The 18,543-nt window shown below is 42.7% G+C and overlaps 1 protein-coding gene across 1 annotated transcript; it reads right to left on the bottom strand.

The window, feature by feature from the left end:
- Nucleotides 1–2,286: 2,286 nt before the first annotated feature.
- On the bottom strand, nucleotides 2,287–17,161 carry LOC139380396 (UPF0524 protein C3orf70 homolog B). Its single transcript, XM_071123034.1, has 3 exons — nucleotides 16,636–17,161; nucleotides 3,935–4,332; nucleotides 2,287–3,430 (listed from the first exon to the last, which is right to left on the bottom strand). Exons 1-3 carry the CDS (start codon nucleotides 16,817–16,819, stop codon nucleotides 3,152–3,154), a joined length of 861 nt encoding a protein of 286 aa, XP_070979135.1. The 5' UTR covers nucleotides 16,820–17,161; the 3' UTR covers nucleotides 2,287–3,151.
- Nucleotides 17,162–18,543: the final 1,382 nt, after the last annotated feature.

Below are 18,543 nucleotides of genomic sequence, written 5' to 3'. Positions count from 1 at the left end.
ACACAGAGGCTATGACATTCTAAACCAACAGTCCATTCTAGAACACAGAGGCTATGAAGCTCCAAACCAACAGTCCATTCTAATGAGGAGTATTGAACAGTACTGTATGGTATTGGATAATACTGAACAGTACTGTATGGTAATGAATAGTACTGAACAGTACTGTATGGTAATGGATCGTACTGAACAGTACTGTATGGTAATGGGTAGTACTGTATGGTAATGAGTAGTATTGTATGGTAATGGATAGTACTGAACCGTACAGTATGGTAATGGATAGTACTGAACAGTACTGTATGGTAATGGATAGTACTGCACAGTACTGTATGGTAATGAGTAGTACTGAACAGTACTGTATGATAATGAATAGTACTGAACAGTACTGTATGGTAATGAATAGTACTGAACAGTACTGTATGGTAATGGGTAGTACTGTATGGTAATGAGTAGCACTGGACAGTACTGTATGGTAATGCATAGTTCTGAACAGTACTGTATGGTAATGAAAAGTACTGAACAGTACTGTATGGTAATGAAAAGTACTGAACAGTACTGTATGGTAATGAGTAGTACTGAACAGTACTGTATGGTAATGGATACAGTACAGTATGGTAATGAGTGGTACTGAACAGTACTGTATGGTAATGAGTAGTACTTAACAGTACTGTGTGGTAATGAATAGTACTGAACAGTACTGTATGGTAATGAATAGTACTGAACAGTACTGTATGGTAATGGGTAGTACTGTATGGTAATGAGTAGTACTGGACAGTACTGTATGGTAATGCATGGTTCTGAACAGTAATGTATGGTAATGGTGGTAGTACTGTATGGTAATGAGTAGTACTAAACAGTACTGTATGGTAATGGATATTACTGAACAGTACTGTATGGTAATGAATAGTGCTGAACAGCACTGTATGTTATTGGATAGTACTGAACAGTACTGTATGGTAATGGGTAGTACTGAACATCACTGTATGGTAATGGATAGTACTGAACAGTACATTATGGTAATGAATACAGTACAGTATGGTAATGAGTAGTACTGAACAGTACTGTATGGTAATGGATACAGTACAGTATGGTAATGAGTAGTACTGAACAGTACTGTATGGTAATGGATACAGTACAGTATGGTAATGAATAGTACTGAACAGTACTGTATGGTAATGAATAGTACTGAACAGTACTGTATGGTAATGGAGACAGTACAGTATGGTAATGAGTAGTACTGAACAGTACTGTATGGTAATGGATACAGTACAGTATGGTAACGAGTAGTACTGAACAGTACTGTATGGTAATGGATACAGTACAGTATGGTAATGAGTAGTACTGAACAGTACTGTATGGTAATGGATACAGTACAGTATGGTAATGAATAGTACTGAGCAGTACTCTATGGTATTGAATAGTACTGAACAGTACTGTAGGGTAATGAATAGTACTGAACAGTACTGTGTGGTAATGAATAGTACTGAACAGTACTGTGTGATAATGGATACAGTACAGTATGGCAATGAGTAGTACTGAACAGTACTTTATGGTAATGAGTAGTACTGAATAGTACTGTATGCTAATGGATACAGCACAGTATGGTAATGAGTAGTACTGAACAGTACTGTATGGTAATGAATAGTACTGAACAGTACTGTATGGTAATTAATAGTACTGAACAGTACTGTATGGTAATGAATAGTACTGAGCAGTACTCTATGGTAATGAATAGTACTGAACAGTACTGTATGGTAATGAATAGTACTGAACAGTACTGTATGGTAATGAATAGCACTGAACAGTACTGTATGATAATGGATACATTACAGTATGGTAATGAATAGTACTGAACAGTACTGTATGGTAATGAATACAGTACAGTATGGTAATGAGTAGTACTGAACAGTACTGTATGGTAATGGATACAGTACTGTATGGTAATGGGTAGTACTGAACAGTACTGTATGTTAATGAAAAGTACTGAACAGTACTGTATGGTAATGAGTAGTACTGAACAGTACTGTATGGTAATGAGTAGTACTGAACAGTACTGTATGGTAATTGATACAGTACAGTATGGTAATGAGTAGTACTGAACAGTACTGTATGGTAATGGGTAGTACTGAACAGTACTGTATGGTAATGAATAGTACTGAACAGTACTGTATGGTAATGAATATTACTGAACAGTAATGTATGGTAATGGGTAGTACTGAACAGTACTGTATGGTAATGAGTAGTACTGAACCGTACTGAATGGTAATAGATACAGTACAGTATGGTAATGGATAGTACTGAACAACACTGAATGGTAATAGATACAGTACAGTATGGTAATGGATACAGTACACTATGTGCTGTGCTTTTATTCTGAGCAGTTGCTCTGGTGTGAACGACCACCTCAAGAGGAAAGGAGACAGTAACTTCACTGCTTCCGGTCAAGGTAATAAAGTACATAGTAGCTGTGGGAATCACTGGTCCTCTTTCCTCTTAGGTTACCATGCTTTGCTCTGGTAAACATGTGATTTGGTATTTCCACACTGTATCATTGGCTGATAGGAGTTGAGTAGTTGGGTCTTCACAGCAGGTAGAGGAAGGAATGTGCTTTCTTGATTGTCAAACAACTTCAAAGTTCTCTCTGAAAATTTCAACTGTGATTCTATTTTTAGAAGCAGGCAGGAGTTGTTGGTGCAAGGCTTGGTAGTTGGTATTTAAGGGGCTGATAAAGGCTGTGATTGGCTGTTGATGGACTAGTCAGTAGTATATTTGGTCAGCTGCTGTGAGTGTTAAAGGACATGTTTTCCTCTGTATTTCTAGTCAAATCTTTGCTACAGTAGACAGTTCCATCTATCTAACAAACCATGCAGGGGTTCTGGAGAGATATAGAGTGGGGTGGATAAACCAGAGACCATCCATACCTGGGATCCTTGACCATCTCTGAGAAAACACATAGGGTCATTATCATGTGGGGTTACCTAATGTATATCTGACCACAACAAAGTCAACTCCACTAGGTGGACTGTAGGTCCCTTAAATCCAACTCAAGAAATCTGGAGCTGTTTTTCAAATGCTCCCAGGGAGGCTGTGTGCTCCATATATATAGTAGAATATAGTTGTATCTCTCTGGTGTGCTCAGTGAAGTGTCTGTCTGTCACACAGTGGTCTCAATCTTCTCGATGATCTCCACCATGGACTTAGAGGGAGACAACAGAGAGGTCTCATCCTGGTCCCAGAGACTACAGAGGCTAGATTTCCCATCTCCATCGACGCTCAACACTTCATTCTGATCCTCTGACTCTGACTCACAGGATTCCAGGTAGTGCCGACCTAGCGCGTTGATCCCAGAGTCCTCGGAGCTGGATGGAGAGGAGCAGTGGTCCATCTTGGGGCCTTTCAGCTTGTCTACAGGGCTGTGGTGGTGGTGCTCCCTCTGGTCTACTGGGGTGCTGTAGTAATGCTTGTCCACAGAGCTTTTGTAGTGTTGTGGTATTTTGTTGTAGTCCACAGAGGGGTGATGCTTGTCTAGAGACGATTTGTGTTGCTTCTCACTGTGTGCAGGGGGATTGTGTTGGTGCACAGGGCTTTTGTGGTGGGGCTTGTCCACGGGGGGCTGTAGTGTGTTGTGGTGGTGGTCGTTGTGAACAGATCGTGTTGGCTTACTGGGAGGAGGCACCTGAGGAGGAGGAGCAGCAGCAGGAGGAGGAGCAGCAGCAGGAGGAGGTGCAGCAGCAGGAGGAGGTGCCGCAGCAGGAGGAGGTGCAGCAGCAGGAGGAGGTGCAGCAGCAGGAGGAGGTGCCGCAGCAGGAGGAGGTGCCGCAGCAGGAGGAGGTGGTGCAGCAGCAGGAGGAGGAGGTGCAGCAGCAGGAGGAGGTGCCGCAGCAGGAGGAGGTGCCGCAGCAGGAGGAGGTGCCGCAGCAGGAGGAGGTGCCGCAGCAGGAGGAGGTGCCGCAGGAGGAGGAGGTGCCGCAGCAGGAGGTGCAGCAGCAGGAGGAGGTGCAGCATCAGGAGGAGGTGCAGCAGCAGGAGGAGGTGCCGCATCATGAGGAGGTGCAGCAGCAGGAGGATCAGGGATGGGAGGAGGAGAACGTTGAACATAACACATCTTCCCGTTGATGCGTTTGACGATGTAGTCGTCGATGAAGAGGTCTGCTATGACACAGTATTTGGGCGACTGAAGGAACGGCGGGGACTGGAAGCAGGGGGCGATCTTCAGGAAGCGTTCGGTGAGGGAGACAGACAGGTTCATGGTGGGTGGGGACTCAGAGGGGTCAGAGGGTACCGCCGTGCTCGGCAGCTGGCACACACTGGTCATGGGCTGGTAAACATATTTACCTGCACAGACAGGAAGAGAAACACAACAGAAGAAATGTAAATATGCTAATCAAGACAAGAGCCTCCAGATGACTCCTGGTGCTTTGACTCTGAGCCGTTTCGAATACTGACAACCTGGGTTTAACAATCAGATATTCATCAAACTAACGACGAGAGTTTAACAATCAGATATTCATCAAACTAACGACAAGAGTTTAACAATCAGATATTCAGAGTTAAAGGTGGAGGCTAAACAGTAGTGTTGAAGAAGGACATCACCAGAGAGTTAAAGGTGGAGGCTAGACACTAGTGTTGAAGAGGGACAACACCAGAGAGTTAAAGGTGGAGGCTAGACACTAGTGTTGAAGAGGGACAACACCAGAGAGTTAAAAAGGTGGAGGCTAGACACTAGTGTTAAAGAGGGACAACACCAGAGAGTTAAAGGTGGAGGCTAGACACTAGTGTTGAAGAAGGACAACACCAGAGAGTTAAAGGTGGAGGCTAGACACTAGTGTTGAAGAGGGACAACACCAGAGAGTTAAAGGTGGAGGCTAAACAGTAGAGTTAAAGGTGGAGGCTAGACAGTAGTGTTGAAGAGAGAAGATTGAAAAGCATTTGCTAAAAATAAAAAATACACTACAATATGAGATAAACAGTATTTCTCGTTGGTACTGTAGGCCAAATCGTCTACACCACATTTATCCGGGCATTTCAGCGGATCATTTGAATCACTAGGCTGCTGCACATTTTAGTTACTACTACTGCTACCACTACTACTGTTACTACTACTACTACTACTACCACTACTACTACCACTACTACTACTACTACTACTGTAGTAGTTACTACTGTCTGTTTACATCCTGACTATTTGAAAACGTAAAGCAGGAGTCATAACCATACCTGACAGGCTCAACAGTGAACCTAGTCTCTTTATTGATTCTCTCTGCGACAGGTTTGGAAATCCTCAGCACAGTAGAAAGCGTATCTCTGCATCCTAAATGGCACCCTATTCCCTTTATAGTGCACTTCTTTTGTCCAGGGTCCACAATGCCTAAAGTAGTGTACTATATAGGAAATAGGGTGCTATTCGAGACGCTGCCAGAAGCAATTTTCAGTTTGCTATCAGCGTCTCAGCAGTAGTAGCAGTTTAGACCTTCACATGGTAGCAGTCCGTAACATCGTAATCTCAGTCAGATGTAATCTCACGATTTTAATGTCTCCATCTAAAATGTGCAGCAGCCTAGTGATTCAAATGATCCGCTGAAATGCCCGGATAAATGTGGTGTAGACGATTTGGCCTACAGTACCAACGAGAAATACTGTTTATCTCATATTGTAGTGTATTTTTTATTTTTAGCAAATACTACTACCACCACCACCACCACAACTACCACTGCTTCTACTTATTCTACTACTGCTACTTCTAATATTACTACTACTACCACTGTTACTACTGATACTAATACACTACTACCACTACTACTACTACTACTACTGCTGCTACTACTACTACTACTACTGCTACTGTTACTGCTGTTACTACTACTACTACTGTTACTACTACTGCTACTACTACTACTGTTACTGTTACTGCTGTTACTACTACTACTACTGTTACTACTACTGCTGCTACTACTACTGTTACTGTTACTACTGTTACTACTACTACTACTACCACCACCACCACCACAACTACCACTGCTTCTACTTATTCTACTACTGTTACTTCTAATATTACTACTACTACCACTGTTACTACTGATACTAATACACTACTACTACTACTACTACTACTGCTGCTACTACTACTACTACTACTACTGCTACTGTTACTGCTGCTACTGTTACTGCTGCTACTACTACTGCTACTATTACTACTGTTACACTACTACTGTTACTTCTACTACTACTACTGTTACTTCTCCTTCTACTTTTACTACCACTACCACTACCACTACTACTACTACTGTTACTGTTACTGTTACTACTACTACTGTCACTACTGTTACTACTGTTACTACTACTACTACTACTACTACTACTACCACTACTGTTACTACTACTACCACCATTACTACTGTTACTACTACTACTACTACTGTTACTATTACTACTACTACTACTACTGTTGCTACTACTACTACTGTTGCTACTACTACTACTACTGTTACTAATACTACTACTACTACTACTACTACTACTGTTACTACTACTACTACCACTACTACTACTACTACCACCACCACCACCACAGCTACCACTGCTTCTACTTATTCTACTACTGCTACTTCTAATATTACTACTACTACCACTGTTACTACTGATACTAATACACTACTACTACTACTACTACTGCTACTACTACTACTACTACTACTACTACTACTACTACTACTGCTACTGTTACTGCAGCTACTACTGCTACTATTACTACTGTTACTACTACTACTACTGTTACTACTACTACTACTACCACTGTTACTACTGATACTAATACACTACTACTACTACTACTACTACTGCTGCTACTACTACTACTACTACTACTACTGCTACTGTTACTGCTGCTACTGCTACTACTACTGCTACTATTACTACTGTTACTACTACTACTACTGTTACTACTACTACTACTACCACTGTTACTACTGATACTAATACACTACTACTACTACTACTACTACTGCTGCTATTACTACTACTGCTACTGTTACTGCTGCTACTGCTACTGCTACTACTACTACTACTACTGTTACTACCACTACTACTACTACGGCTACTACTACTGCTACTACTACTGCTACTATTACTACTGTTACTTATCCTACTACTTTTACTACTACTACTACCACTACTACTACCACTACTACTACTACTACTGTTACTACCACTACTACTACTACGGCCACTACTACTGTTACTACTACTACTACTACTACTACTACTACTACTACTACTACTATTGTTACTACTACTACTACTACTGTTACCACTACTACTACTACTACTACCACTACTGTTACTACTACTACCACCACTACTACTGTTACTACTACTACTACTACTACTACTGCTACTACTACTGTTACTACTACTACTACTACTGTTGCTACTACTACTACTGTTACTACTACTGTTACTACCACTACTACTACTACTACTACTACTACTACTACTACTACTACCACTACTACCACTGTTACTACTACTGCTACTACTACTGTTACTACTACTACAACTACTGTTGATACTACTACTACTACTGTTACTACTACTGTTACTACCACTACTACTACTACTACTGTTACTACTACGGCCACAACTACTGTTACTACTACTATCACCACTACTACTACTACTACTACTACTACTACTACTACTACTACTACTACTACTACTGCTACTACTACTACTACCACTACTACTACCACTACTACTACCACTACTGTTACTACTACTACCGCCACTACTACTGTTACTACTACTACTACTGTTGCTACTACGACTACTGTTACTACTACTACTACTACTGTTACTACTACTACTACTACTGCTACTTCTAATATTACTACTACTACCACCACTACTTCTGTTACTACTACTACTACTGTTGCTACTACTGTTACTACTGCTACCACTACTACTGTTACTACTACTACTACTACTACTACTACTACTACTACTACCACTACCACTACTGTAGTAGTTACTACTGTAGTAGTTACTACTACTACTACCACTACTACTACTACTACTACCACTACTACTACTACCACTACTACTGTTACTACTACTACTGTTACTATTACTACTACTACTACTACTACTACTACTGTTACTACTACTACTACTGTTGCTACTACTACTACTGTTACTACTACTACTACTGTTACTACTACTACTACTACTACTGTTACTACTACTACTACTGTTGCTACTACTACTACTGTTACTACTACTACTACTACTGTTACTACTACTGTTACTACCACTACTACTACTACTACTACTACTGTTACTACTACGGCCACAACTACTGTTACTACTACTACTACTACTGTTACTACTACTACCACTACTACTACTACTACTACTGTTACTACTACTACTGTAGTAGTTACTACTACTACTACTACTACTACTACCACTACTACTACTACTACTACTACCACTACTACTACTACTACTACTACTACTACTACTACTACTACTACTACCACCACTACTACTGTTACTACTACTACTGTTACTACTACTACTACTGTTACTACTACTACTACTACTACTGTTACTACTACTACTACTGTTGCTACTACTACTACTGTTACTACTACTACTACTACTGTTACTACTACTGTTACTACCACTACTACTACTACTACTACTACTGTTACTACTACGGCCACAACTACTGTTACTACTACTACTACTACTGTTACTACTACTACCACTACTACTACTACAACTACTGTTACTACTACTACTACTACTACTACTACCACTACTACTACTACTACTACCACTACTACTACTACTACTACTACTACTACTACTACTACCACCACTACTACTGTTACTACTACTACTGTTACTATTACTACTACTACTACTACTGTTACTACTACTACTACTGTTGCTACTACTACTACTGTTACTACTACTACTACTACTACTGTTACTACTACTGTTACTACCACTACTACTACTACTACTACTGTTACTACTACTACTACTACTACTTTTACTACTACTACCACTACTACTACTACTACTACTGTTACTACTACTACTACTACTACTACTACTACTACTACTACTACTACTACTACTACCACTACTACTGTTACTACTACTACTACTACTACTACTACTACTGTTACTACTACTACTGTTACTACTACTACTACTACTGCTACTTCTAATATTACTACTACTACCACTGTAACAGTAGTAACAGTAGTAACAGTAGTAGTAGTAGTAGTAACAGTAACAGTAACAGTAGTAGTAGTAGTGGTAGTGGTAGTGGTAGTAAAAGTAGAAGGAGAAGTAACAGTAGTAGTAGTAGAAGTAACAGTAGTAGTGTAACAGTAGTAATAGTAGCAGTAGTAGTAGCAGCAGTAACAGTAGCAGCAGTAACAGTAGCAGTAGTAGTAGTAGTAGTAGTAGCAGCAGTAGTAGTAGTAGTAGTAGTGTATTAGTATCAGTAGTAACAGTGGTAGTAGTAGTAATATTAGAAGTAACAGTAGTAGAATAAGTAGAAGCAGTGGTAGTTGTGGTGGTGGTGGTGGTAGTAGTAGTGGTAGTAGTAGTAGTAGCAGCAGTAACAGTAACAGTAGTAGTAGCAGCAGTAGTAGTAACAGTAACAGTAGTAGTAGTAGCAGTAGTAGTAACAGTAGTAGTAGTAGTAACAGCAGTAACAGTAGCAGTAGTAGTAGTAGTAGTAGTAGCAGCAGTAGTAGTAGTAGTAGTAGTAGTAGTAGTGTATTAGTATCAGTAGTAACAGTGGTAGTAGTAGTAATATTAGAAGTAGCAGTAGTAGAATAAGTAGAAGCAGTGGTAGTTGTGGTGGTGGTGGTGGTAGTAGTAGTGGTAGTAGTAGTAGTAGCAGCAGTAACAGTAACAGTAGTAGTAGCAGTAACAGCAGTAACAGTAGCAGTAGTAGTAGTACTTCCGGCGCCGACAGAGATGGCCGCCTCGCTTCGCGTTCCTAGGAAACTATGCAGTTTTTTGTTTTTTTACGTGTTATTTCTTACATTAGTACCCCAGGTCATCTTAGGTTTCATCACATACAGTCGAGAAGAACTACTGAATATAAGATCAGCGTCAACTCACCATCAGTACGACCAAGAATACGCTTTTCGCGACGCGGATCCTGTGCTCTGCCTTACAAACAGGACAACGGAGTGGATCCCATGCAGCGACCCAAAAAAACGACTCCGAAAAAGAGGGAAACGAGGCGGTCTTCTGGTCAGACTCCGGAGACGGGCACATCGTGCACCATTCCCTAGCATTCTTCTTGCCAATGTCCAGTCTCTTGACAACAAGGTTGATGAAATCCGAGCAAGGGTAGCATTCCAGAGGGACATCAGAGACTGTAACGTTCTTTGCTTCACGGAAACGTGGCTTACTGGAGAGACGCTATCCGAAGCGGTGCAGCCAACAGGTTTCTCCACGCATGGCGCAGACAGGAAAAAACATATTTCTGGTAAGAAGAGGGGCGGGGGCGTATGCCTTATGGCTAACATGACATGGTGTGATGAAAGAAACATACAGGAACTCAAATCCTTCTGTTCATCTGATTTAGAATTCCTCACAATCAAATGTAGACCGCATTATCTACCAAGAGAATTCTCTTCGATTATAATCACAGCCGTATATATCCCCCCCCAAGCAGACACATCGTTGGCTCTGAATGAACTTTATTTGACTCTTTGCAAACTGGAAACCATTTATCCGGAGGCTGCATTCATTGTAGCTGGGGATTTTAACAAGGCTAATCTGAAAACAAGACTCCCCAAATTTTATCAGCATATCGATTGCGCAACCAGGGGTGGAAAGACCTTGGATCATTGTTACTCTAACTTCCGCGACGCATATAAGGCCCTGCCCCGCCCCCCTTTCGGAAAAGCTGACCACGACTCCATTTTGTTGATCCCTGCCTACAGACAGAAACTAAAACAAGAGGCTCCCACGCTGAGGTCTGTCCAACGCTGGTCCGACCAAGCTGACTCCACACTCCAAGACTGCTTCCATCACGTGGACTGGGACATGTTTCGTATTGCGTCAGACAACAACATTGACGAATACGCTGATTCGGTGTGCGAGTTCATTAGAACGTGCGTTGAAGATGTCGTTCCCATAGCAACGATTAAAACATTCCCTAACCAGAAACCGTGGATTGATGGCAGCATTCTGTGAAACTGAAAGCGCGAACCACTGCTTTTAATCAGGGCAAGGTGTCTGGTAACATGACCGAATACAAACAGTGCAGCTATTCCCTCCGCAAGGCTATCAAACAAGCTAAGCGTCAGTACAGAGACAAAGTAGAATCTCAATTCAACGGCTCAGACACAAGAGGCATGTGGCAGGGTCTACAGTCAATCACGGACTACAGGAAGAAATCCAGCCCAGTCACGGACCAGGATGTCCTGCTCCCAGGCAGACTAAATAACTTTTTTGCCCGCTTTGAGGACAATACAGTGCCACTGACACGGCCTGCAACGAAAACTTGCGGTCTCTCCTTCACTGCAGCCGAGGTGAGTAAGACATTTAAACGTGTTAACCCTCGCAAGGCTGCAGGCCCAGACGGCATCCCCAGCCGCGCCCTCAGAGCATGCGCAGACCAGCTGGCCGGTGTGTTTACGGACATATTCAATCAATCCCTATACCAGTCTGCTGTTCCCACATGCTTCAAGAGGGCCACCATTGTTCCTGTTCCCAAGAAAGCTAAGGTAACTGAGCTAAACGACTACCGCCCCGTAGCACTCACTTCCGTCATCATGAAGTGCTTTGAGAGACTAGTCAAGGACCATATCACCTTCACCCTACCTGACACCCTAGACCCACTCCAATTTGCTTACCGCCCAAATAGGTCCACAGACGATGCAATCTCAACCACACTGCACACTGCCCTAACCCATCTGGACAAGAGGAATACCTATGTGAGAATGCTGTTCATTGACTACAGCTCGGCATTCAACACCATAGTACCCTCCAAGCTCGTCATCAAGCTCGAGACCCTGGGTCTCGACCCCGCCCTGTGCAACTGGGTACTGGACTTCCTGACGGGCCGCCCCCAGGTGGTGAGGGTAGGCAACAACATCTCCTCCCCGCTGATCCTCAACACTGGGGCCCCACAAGGGTGCGTTCTGAGCCCTCTCCTGTACTCCCTGTTCACCCACGACTGCGTGGCCACGCACGCCTCCAACTCAATCATCAAGTTTGCGGACGACACAACAGTGGTAGGCTTGATTACCAACAACGACGAGACGGCCTACAGGGAGGAGGTGAGGGCCCTCGGAGTGTGGTGTCAGGAAAATAACCTCACACTCAACGTCAACAAAACTAAGGAGATGATTGTGGACTTCAGGAAACAGCAGAGGGAACACCCCCCTATCCACATCGATGGAACAGTAGTGGAGAGGGTAGCAAGTTTTAAGTTCCTCGGCATACACATCACAGACAAACTGAATTGGTCCACTCACACAGACAGCATTGTGAAGAAGGCGCAGCAGCGCCTCTTCAACCTCAGGAGGCTGAAGAAATTCGGCTTGTCACCAAAAGCACTCACAAACTTCTACAGATGCACAATCGAGAGCATCCTGGCGGGCTGTATCACCGCCTGGTACGGCAACTGCTCCGCCCTCAACCGTAAGGCTCTCCAGAGGGTAGTGAGGTCTGCACAACGCATCACCGGGGGCAAACTACCTGCCCTCCAGGACACCTACACCACCCGATGTCACAGGAAGGCCATAAAGATCATCAAGGACATCAACCACCCGAGCCACTGCCTGTTCACCCCGCTATCATCCAGAAGGCGAGGTCAGTACAGGTGCATCAAAGCTGGGACCGAGAGACTGAAAAACAGCTTCTATCTCAAGGCTATCAGACTGTTAAACAGCCACCACTAACATTGAGTGGCTGCTGCCAACACACTGACACTGACTCAACTCCAGCCACTTTAATAATGGGAATTGATGGGAAATGATGTAAATATATCACTAGCCACTTTAAACAATGCTACCTTATATAATGTTACTTACCCTACATTATTCATCTCATAGGCATACGTATATACTGTACTCTATATCATCGACTGTATCCTTATGCAATACATGTATCACTAGCCACTTTAACTATGCCACTTTGTTTACATACTCATCTCATATGTATATACTGTACTCGATACAATCTACTGTATCTGCCTATGCTGCTCTGTACCATCACTCATTCATATATCCTTATGTACATATTCTTTATCCCCTCACACTGTGTACAAGACAGTAGTTTTGGAATTGTTAGTTAGATTACTTGTTGGTTATTACTGCATTGTCGGAACTAGAAGCACAAGCATTTCGCTACACTCGCATTAACATCTGCTAACCATGTGTATGTGACAAATAAAATTTGATTTGATTTAGCAGCAGTAGTAGTAACAGTAGTAGTAGTAGTAACAGCAGTAACAGTAACAGTAGTAGTAGTAGCAGTAGTAGTAACAGTAGTAGTAGTAGTAACAGCAGTAACAGTAACAGTAGTAGTAGCAGCAGTAGTAGTAGCAGTAGTAGTAACAGTAGTAGTAGTAGTAGTATCAACAGTAACAGTGGTAGTAGTAGTAATATCAGTAGTAGTAGCAGCAGTAGTAGTAACAGTAGTAGTGTATTAATACCAGTAGTAACAGTGGTAGTAGTAGTAGTAGTAGTAGTGTATTAGTATCAGTAGTAACAGTGGTAGTAGTAGTAGTAGTAACAGTAGTAGTAGTAGTAGTAGTAGCAGCAGTAGTAGTAGTAGTGTATTAGTATCAGTAGTAACAGTGGTAGTAGTAGTAATATTAGAAGTAGCAGTAGTAGTAGTAGAATAAGTAGAAGCAGTGGTAGTTGTGGTGGTGGTAGTAGTAGTGGTAGTAGTAGTAGTAACAGCAGTAACAGTAACAGTAGTAGTAGTAGTAGCAGCAGTAACAGTAACAGTAGTAGTAGCAGCAGTAGTAGTAGCAGTAGTAGTAACAGTAGTAGTAGTAGTAACAGTAGTAGCAGCAGTAGTAGTAGCAGTAGTAGTAACAGTAGTAGTGTATTAATACCAGTAGTAACAGTGGTAGTAGTAGTAATATTAGAAGTAGCAGTAGTAGTAGTAGAATAAGTAGTAGCAGTGGTAGTTGTGGTGGTGGTGGTAGTAGTAGTGGTAGTAGAAGTAGTAGTAGTAGCTGTAGTAGTAGTAACTGTACTAGAGTAGTACATGTGGTAGATTAGTACATTTAGTAGTGTTAGTAGTAGTTGTAATAGTAGCAGTAGTAGTTGTAGTAGTAGTAGTAGCAGCAGCAACAGTTGTAGCATTAGTAGCAATATAAGTAGTAGCAACAGTAGTAGTATTAGTAGCAGCAGTAGTAGTACTACTAGTAGTAGTAACAAGAGTAGTAATAGTAGTAGTAGTAGGAGTAGGAGTAGTAGTATCAATAGTAACAGTGGTACAAGTAGTAATAGTAGTAGTAGTAAAACTACTACGACCACTTAAAACTGCATAAGGGCTTGTAAGTAAGCATATCACTCACTGTAAGGTCTACACCTATTGTATTCGGGGGCATGTGACAAATAAAATTAGATTTGATCCTTTGTCAAATTGATGATCATCAATCAACGTAAATGTTAAAGCCTATAGACTACTGGGAAATAAGAAAAGCCTAACCCCTCAGTGGTACTCTTTCACTAGGATAATGTGATTGAGTTGTTGACAATAGCGGCCTATACTTCCTACAGTACTGCTTGCCTAGCAGCCTGGTCTCATAGACTGGACTTAACATAGTAAACGTAAATCTGGGAAACTCAAATTAGTTATGTTTTGGTTATATAAGTCAGCTGAGCAATGGGGCTGGATAAATGTAACGACTCTCAAGGAAGCAATGGAGTAAAAACAAGCTTCTATTTTGGGATCTGATGGGTTCTGACAGTTGAACTAAGCTCATGAGGCATTTATTTATAAATTACAATACTAAAAGTATATATACTAAAAGTATATTACAAGGCTAAAAGTATGTGGACACCTGTTAGTTTAACATCTCATTCCAAAATCATGGGTATTAATATGGAGTTGGTCCCTCCTTTGCTGCTATAACAGCCTCCACTCTTCTGGGAAGGCGTTCCACTAGATGTTGGAACATTGCTGCTATAACAGCCTCCACTCTTCTGGGAAGGCTTTCCACTAGATGTAGGAACATTGCTGCTATAACAGCCTTCACTCTTCTGGGAAGGCTTTCCACTAGATGTTGGAACATTGCTGCTATAACAGCCTCCACTTTCTGGGAAGGCTTTCCACTAGATGTTGGAACATTGCTGCAGGGACTTGCTTCCATTCAGCCACACAAGCATTAGTGAGGTCGGGCGATTAGGCCTGGCTTGTAGTCTGCAAATCCTGCAATTCATCCCAGAGGTGTTCGATGGGGTTGTGGTCAGGGCTCTGTGTAGGCCAGTCAAGTTCTTCCACATATCTCAACATACCATTTCTGTATGGACCTCTCTTTGTGCACGGGGGCATTGTCATGCTGAAACAGGAAAGGGCCTTCCCCAAACTGTTGCCACAAAGTTGGAAGCACAGAACAAAGGGGCCTAGCCCGAACCATGGAAAACACCCCCGACCATTATTTGTCCTCCACCAAACTTTACAGTTGGCACTATGCATTCAGACATGTACCGTCCTCCTGGCACCAAACTTTAAGGTGATGCATTCGTGTAGGTAGTGTACTCCTGGCATCCGCCAAACCCAGATTCATCCGCTGCCAGATTTATCCACTGCCAAATTCACCCGCTGACAGATTCATCCGCTGCCAGATTCATCCGCTGACAGATTCATCCGCTGCCAAATTCACCCGCTGACAGATTCATCCGCTGCCAGATTCATCCGCTGCCAGATTCACCCGCTGACAGATTCATCCGCTGCCAGATTCATCCGCTGCCAGATTCATCCGCTGCCAGATTCACCACTGCCAGATTCATCCACTGCCAGATTCATCCACTGCCAGATGGTGAAGCGTGATTCATCACTCCAGAGAACACGTTTCCACTGCTAACCATTGCTCATTGTGATCTCAGGCTTGTGTACGGCTGCTCGGCCATGGAAATCCATTTTACGGAGCTATTGTCCTGACATTGCACATTGCTTCCACTCGGTAGTGAGTGTTGCAACCGAGAACAGTTGATTTGTACACGCTTCAATACTCAGCGGTCCTGTTCTGTGAGCTTGTGTGGCCTACCACTTTGTGGCTTACAGTTGACCGGGGCAGCTCTAGCAGGGCAGACATTTGATGAACTGACTTGTTGGAAAGGTGGCATCCTATGATGGTGCCACGTTGAAAGTCACTGAACTCTTCAGTAAGGCCATTCTACTGCCAATGTTTCACTATAGAGATTGCATGGCTGTGTGCTCGATTTAATACACCTGTCAGCAACGGGTGTGGCTGAAATAGCCGAATCCACTCATTTGAAGGGGTGTCCACATAATTGTGTATATATAGTGTATATTCTTCCAGAATAAATGGGTATATATCATTAATTTAGAATACATTTAACAAAAAAATGCATGTTATGACTGTGTTATTGTTTGCTAATAGCTACTTACAGTGGCACCAGCCCAAGTGGCAGCACCAGTGCAACTTGAAGCACTTTCCGTGGCTGTGCGTGGCGCATATTAACAGCCCATCGCACGGCAAGAAGTCCGGTCTCCCCGCGCAGCTGCGGGCCAGTGCCTGCGCCTCGTCCAACTTATCACTCTTCGGACACTTCTGGGCTCCAAAACCTGCCATGACCACATCGCCGATCACACCGATACAGAGGCGAACATCCGTCCGGTCAGATATCACATAACGGGGCGGAAATATCTAATGCGATTCTGTCCGGACAGGGAATACAATCTGAAAGTCTACTGTAAAACAAACGTCCGAAAATATGATGTAGCGCGTTATTTTGGGATAGGCAAAAGCAAAACGAAACGCCCTATAAAAGTTGATATAGAAAGGAAATTCAGTGTTCAATCAATGCAGAGGTGGGTAAATTATCCGGCTGTGCTTTGGAATCTATCGTTCTTCGAAGAAGCGAGTCGCGCTTTCGATGTTCCAGAGATCAATCAATCCATCCACACTGGGAGGAAAAAGGTCATTGTCCCTGGTCTTTCTGCGTGCTGCAGACGCCGATCCATCCAGCGCACCCTTTCCCCTCCCTCTCATCCCCCTCCCTCCCTCGTACCCACCCGCTCCTATCCTCCTCAACTTTAACACAGAGACTCCAATAAATATGAATTCACATTTCTGCTATATGACCGAATTTGATGCATATGTAATTCCTGGGCTTGTTTTGGGGGGCTTGAGAACTAATTTGGTTGTCAATTGTTGTCAAGTCATAAAATATAGAATATACATATGAACAGCAACAGCAGAATGCCACTAGATGGCCATGTTACTGTGGTTTGAGTGGTAGGCTATATCAGCCATTAGTTTGGGATGGATCAACATTGACACGACGGTTACCAGGAGAACAATGCAGAAGGATCATCCTTTTTCAATTTCAGTCAAGGGGAGGGTTTGTATTATTATTATTATTTAAATCTAGTCCATGGGGAGGATCATGCCGCCCCTCATCTCTGATTCTCCGCTGTGCAATATCAAGTGTGCCTGTAGGCTATTTAGTGTGGTCTCAATCACACGATCCATAGCCTATAGTGGTGTGGCATGGCTTGTGGAGTACGCAAGGTGTCCGAGCTGTGCGGCAGACAGCTCGGTGCATTCAACATGTCAATACCTCTCACAAATACAAGTAGTGATGAAGTCAATCTGTTCTCCACTTTGAGCCAGGAGAGATTGATATGCATATTATTAATGTAAACTCTGTGTTTCTTTAAGAAGGTAGAAACTAGAGCCTGTAGGACCTGCCTTGTTGATAGTGTTGTTAAGAAGGTAGAAACTAGAGCCTGTAGGACCTGCCTTGTTGATAGTGTTGTTAAGAAGGTAGAAACTAGGGCCTGTAGGACCTGCCTTGTTGATAGTGTTGTTAAGAAGGTAGAAACTAGGGCCTGTAGGACCTGCCTTGTTGATAGTGCTGTTAAGAAGGTAGAAACTAGGGCCTGTAGGACCTGCCTTGTTGATAGTGCTATTAAGAAGGTAGAAACTAGGGCCTGTAGGACCTGCCTTGTTGATAGTGCTGTAAAGAAGGTAGAAACTAGGGCCTGTAGGTCCTGCCTTGTTGATAGTGCTGTAAAGAAGGTAGAAACTAGGGCCTGTAGGTCCTGCCTTGTTGATAGTGCTGTAAAGAAGGTAGAAACTAGGGCCTGTAGGACCTGCCTTGTTGATAGTGTTGTTAAGAAGGTAGAAACTAGGGCCTGTAGGTCCTGCCTTATTGATAGTGCTGTTAAGAAGGTAGAAACTAGAGCCTGTAGGACCTGCCTTGTTGATAGTGTTGTTAAGAAGGTAGAAACTAGGGCCTGTAGGACCTGCCTTGTTGATAGTGTTGTTAAGAAGGTAGAAACTAGGGCTTG

This window comes from Oncorhynchus clarkii, chromosome 22 (assembly GCF_045791955.1).
Source record: "Oncorhynchus clarkii lewisi isolate Uvic-CL-2024 chromosome 22, UVic_Ocla_1.0, whole genome shotgun sequence".
Classification (NCBI taxonomy): domain Eukaryota; kingdom Metazoa; phylum Chordata; class Actinopteri; order Salmoniformes; family Salmonidae; genus Oncorhynchus; species Oncorhynchus clarkii.
This window is presented reverse-complemented; position numbering and strand designations above follow the sequence as displayed.

Excerpts from the sequence above, each read along its gene's own strand:
- LOC139380396 (XM_071123034.1), bottom strand. The coding sequence starts at position 16,819 with ATGGCAGGTTTTGGAGCCCAGAAGTGTCCGAAGAGTGATAAGTTGGAC. Across the intron at positions 4,333-16,635 it reads CCACTTGGGCTGGTGCCACT|GTAAATATGTTTACCAGCCC; the intron begins GTAAGTAGCTAT and ends CTGTCTGTGCAG. Across the intron at positions 3,431-3,934 it reads CTCCTGCGGCACCTCCTCCT|AGGGAGCACCACCACCACAG; the intron begins GCTGCGGCACCT and ends CCAGTAGACCAG.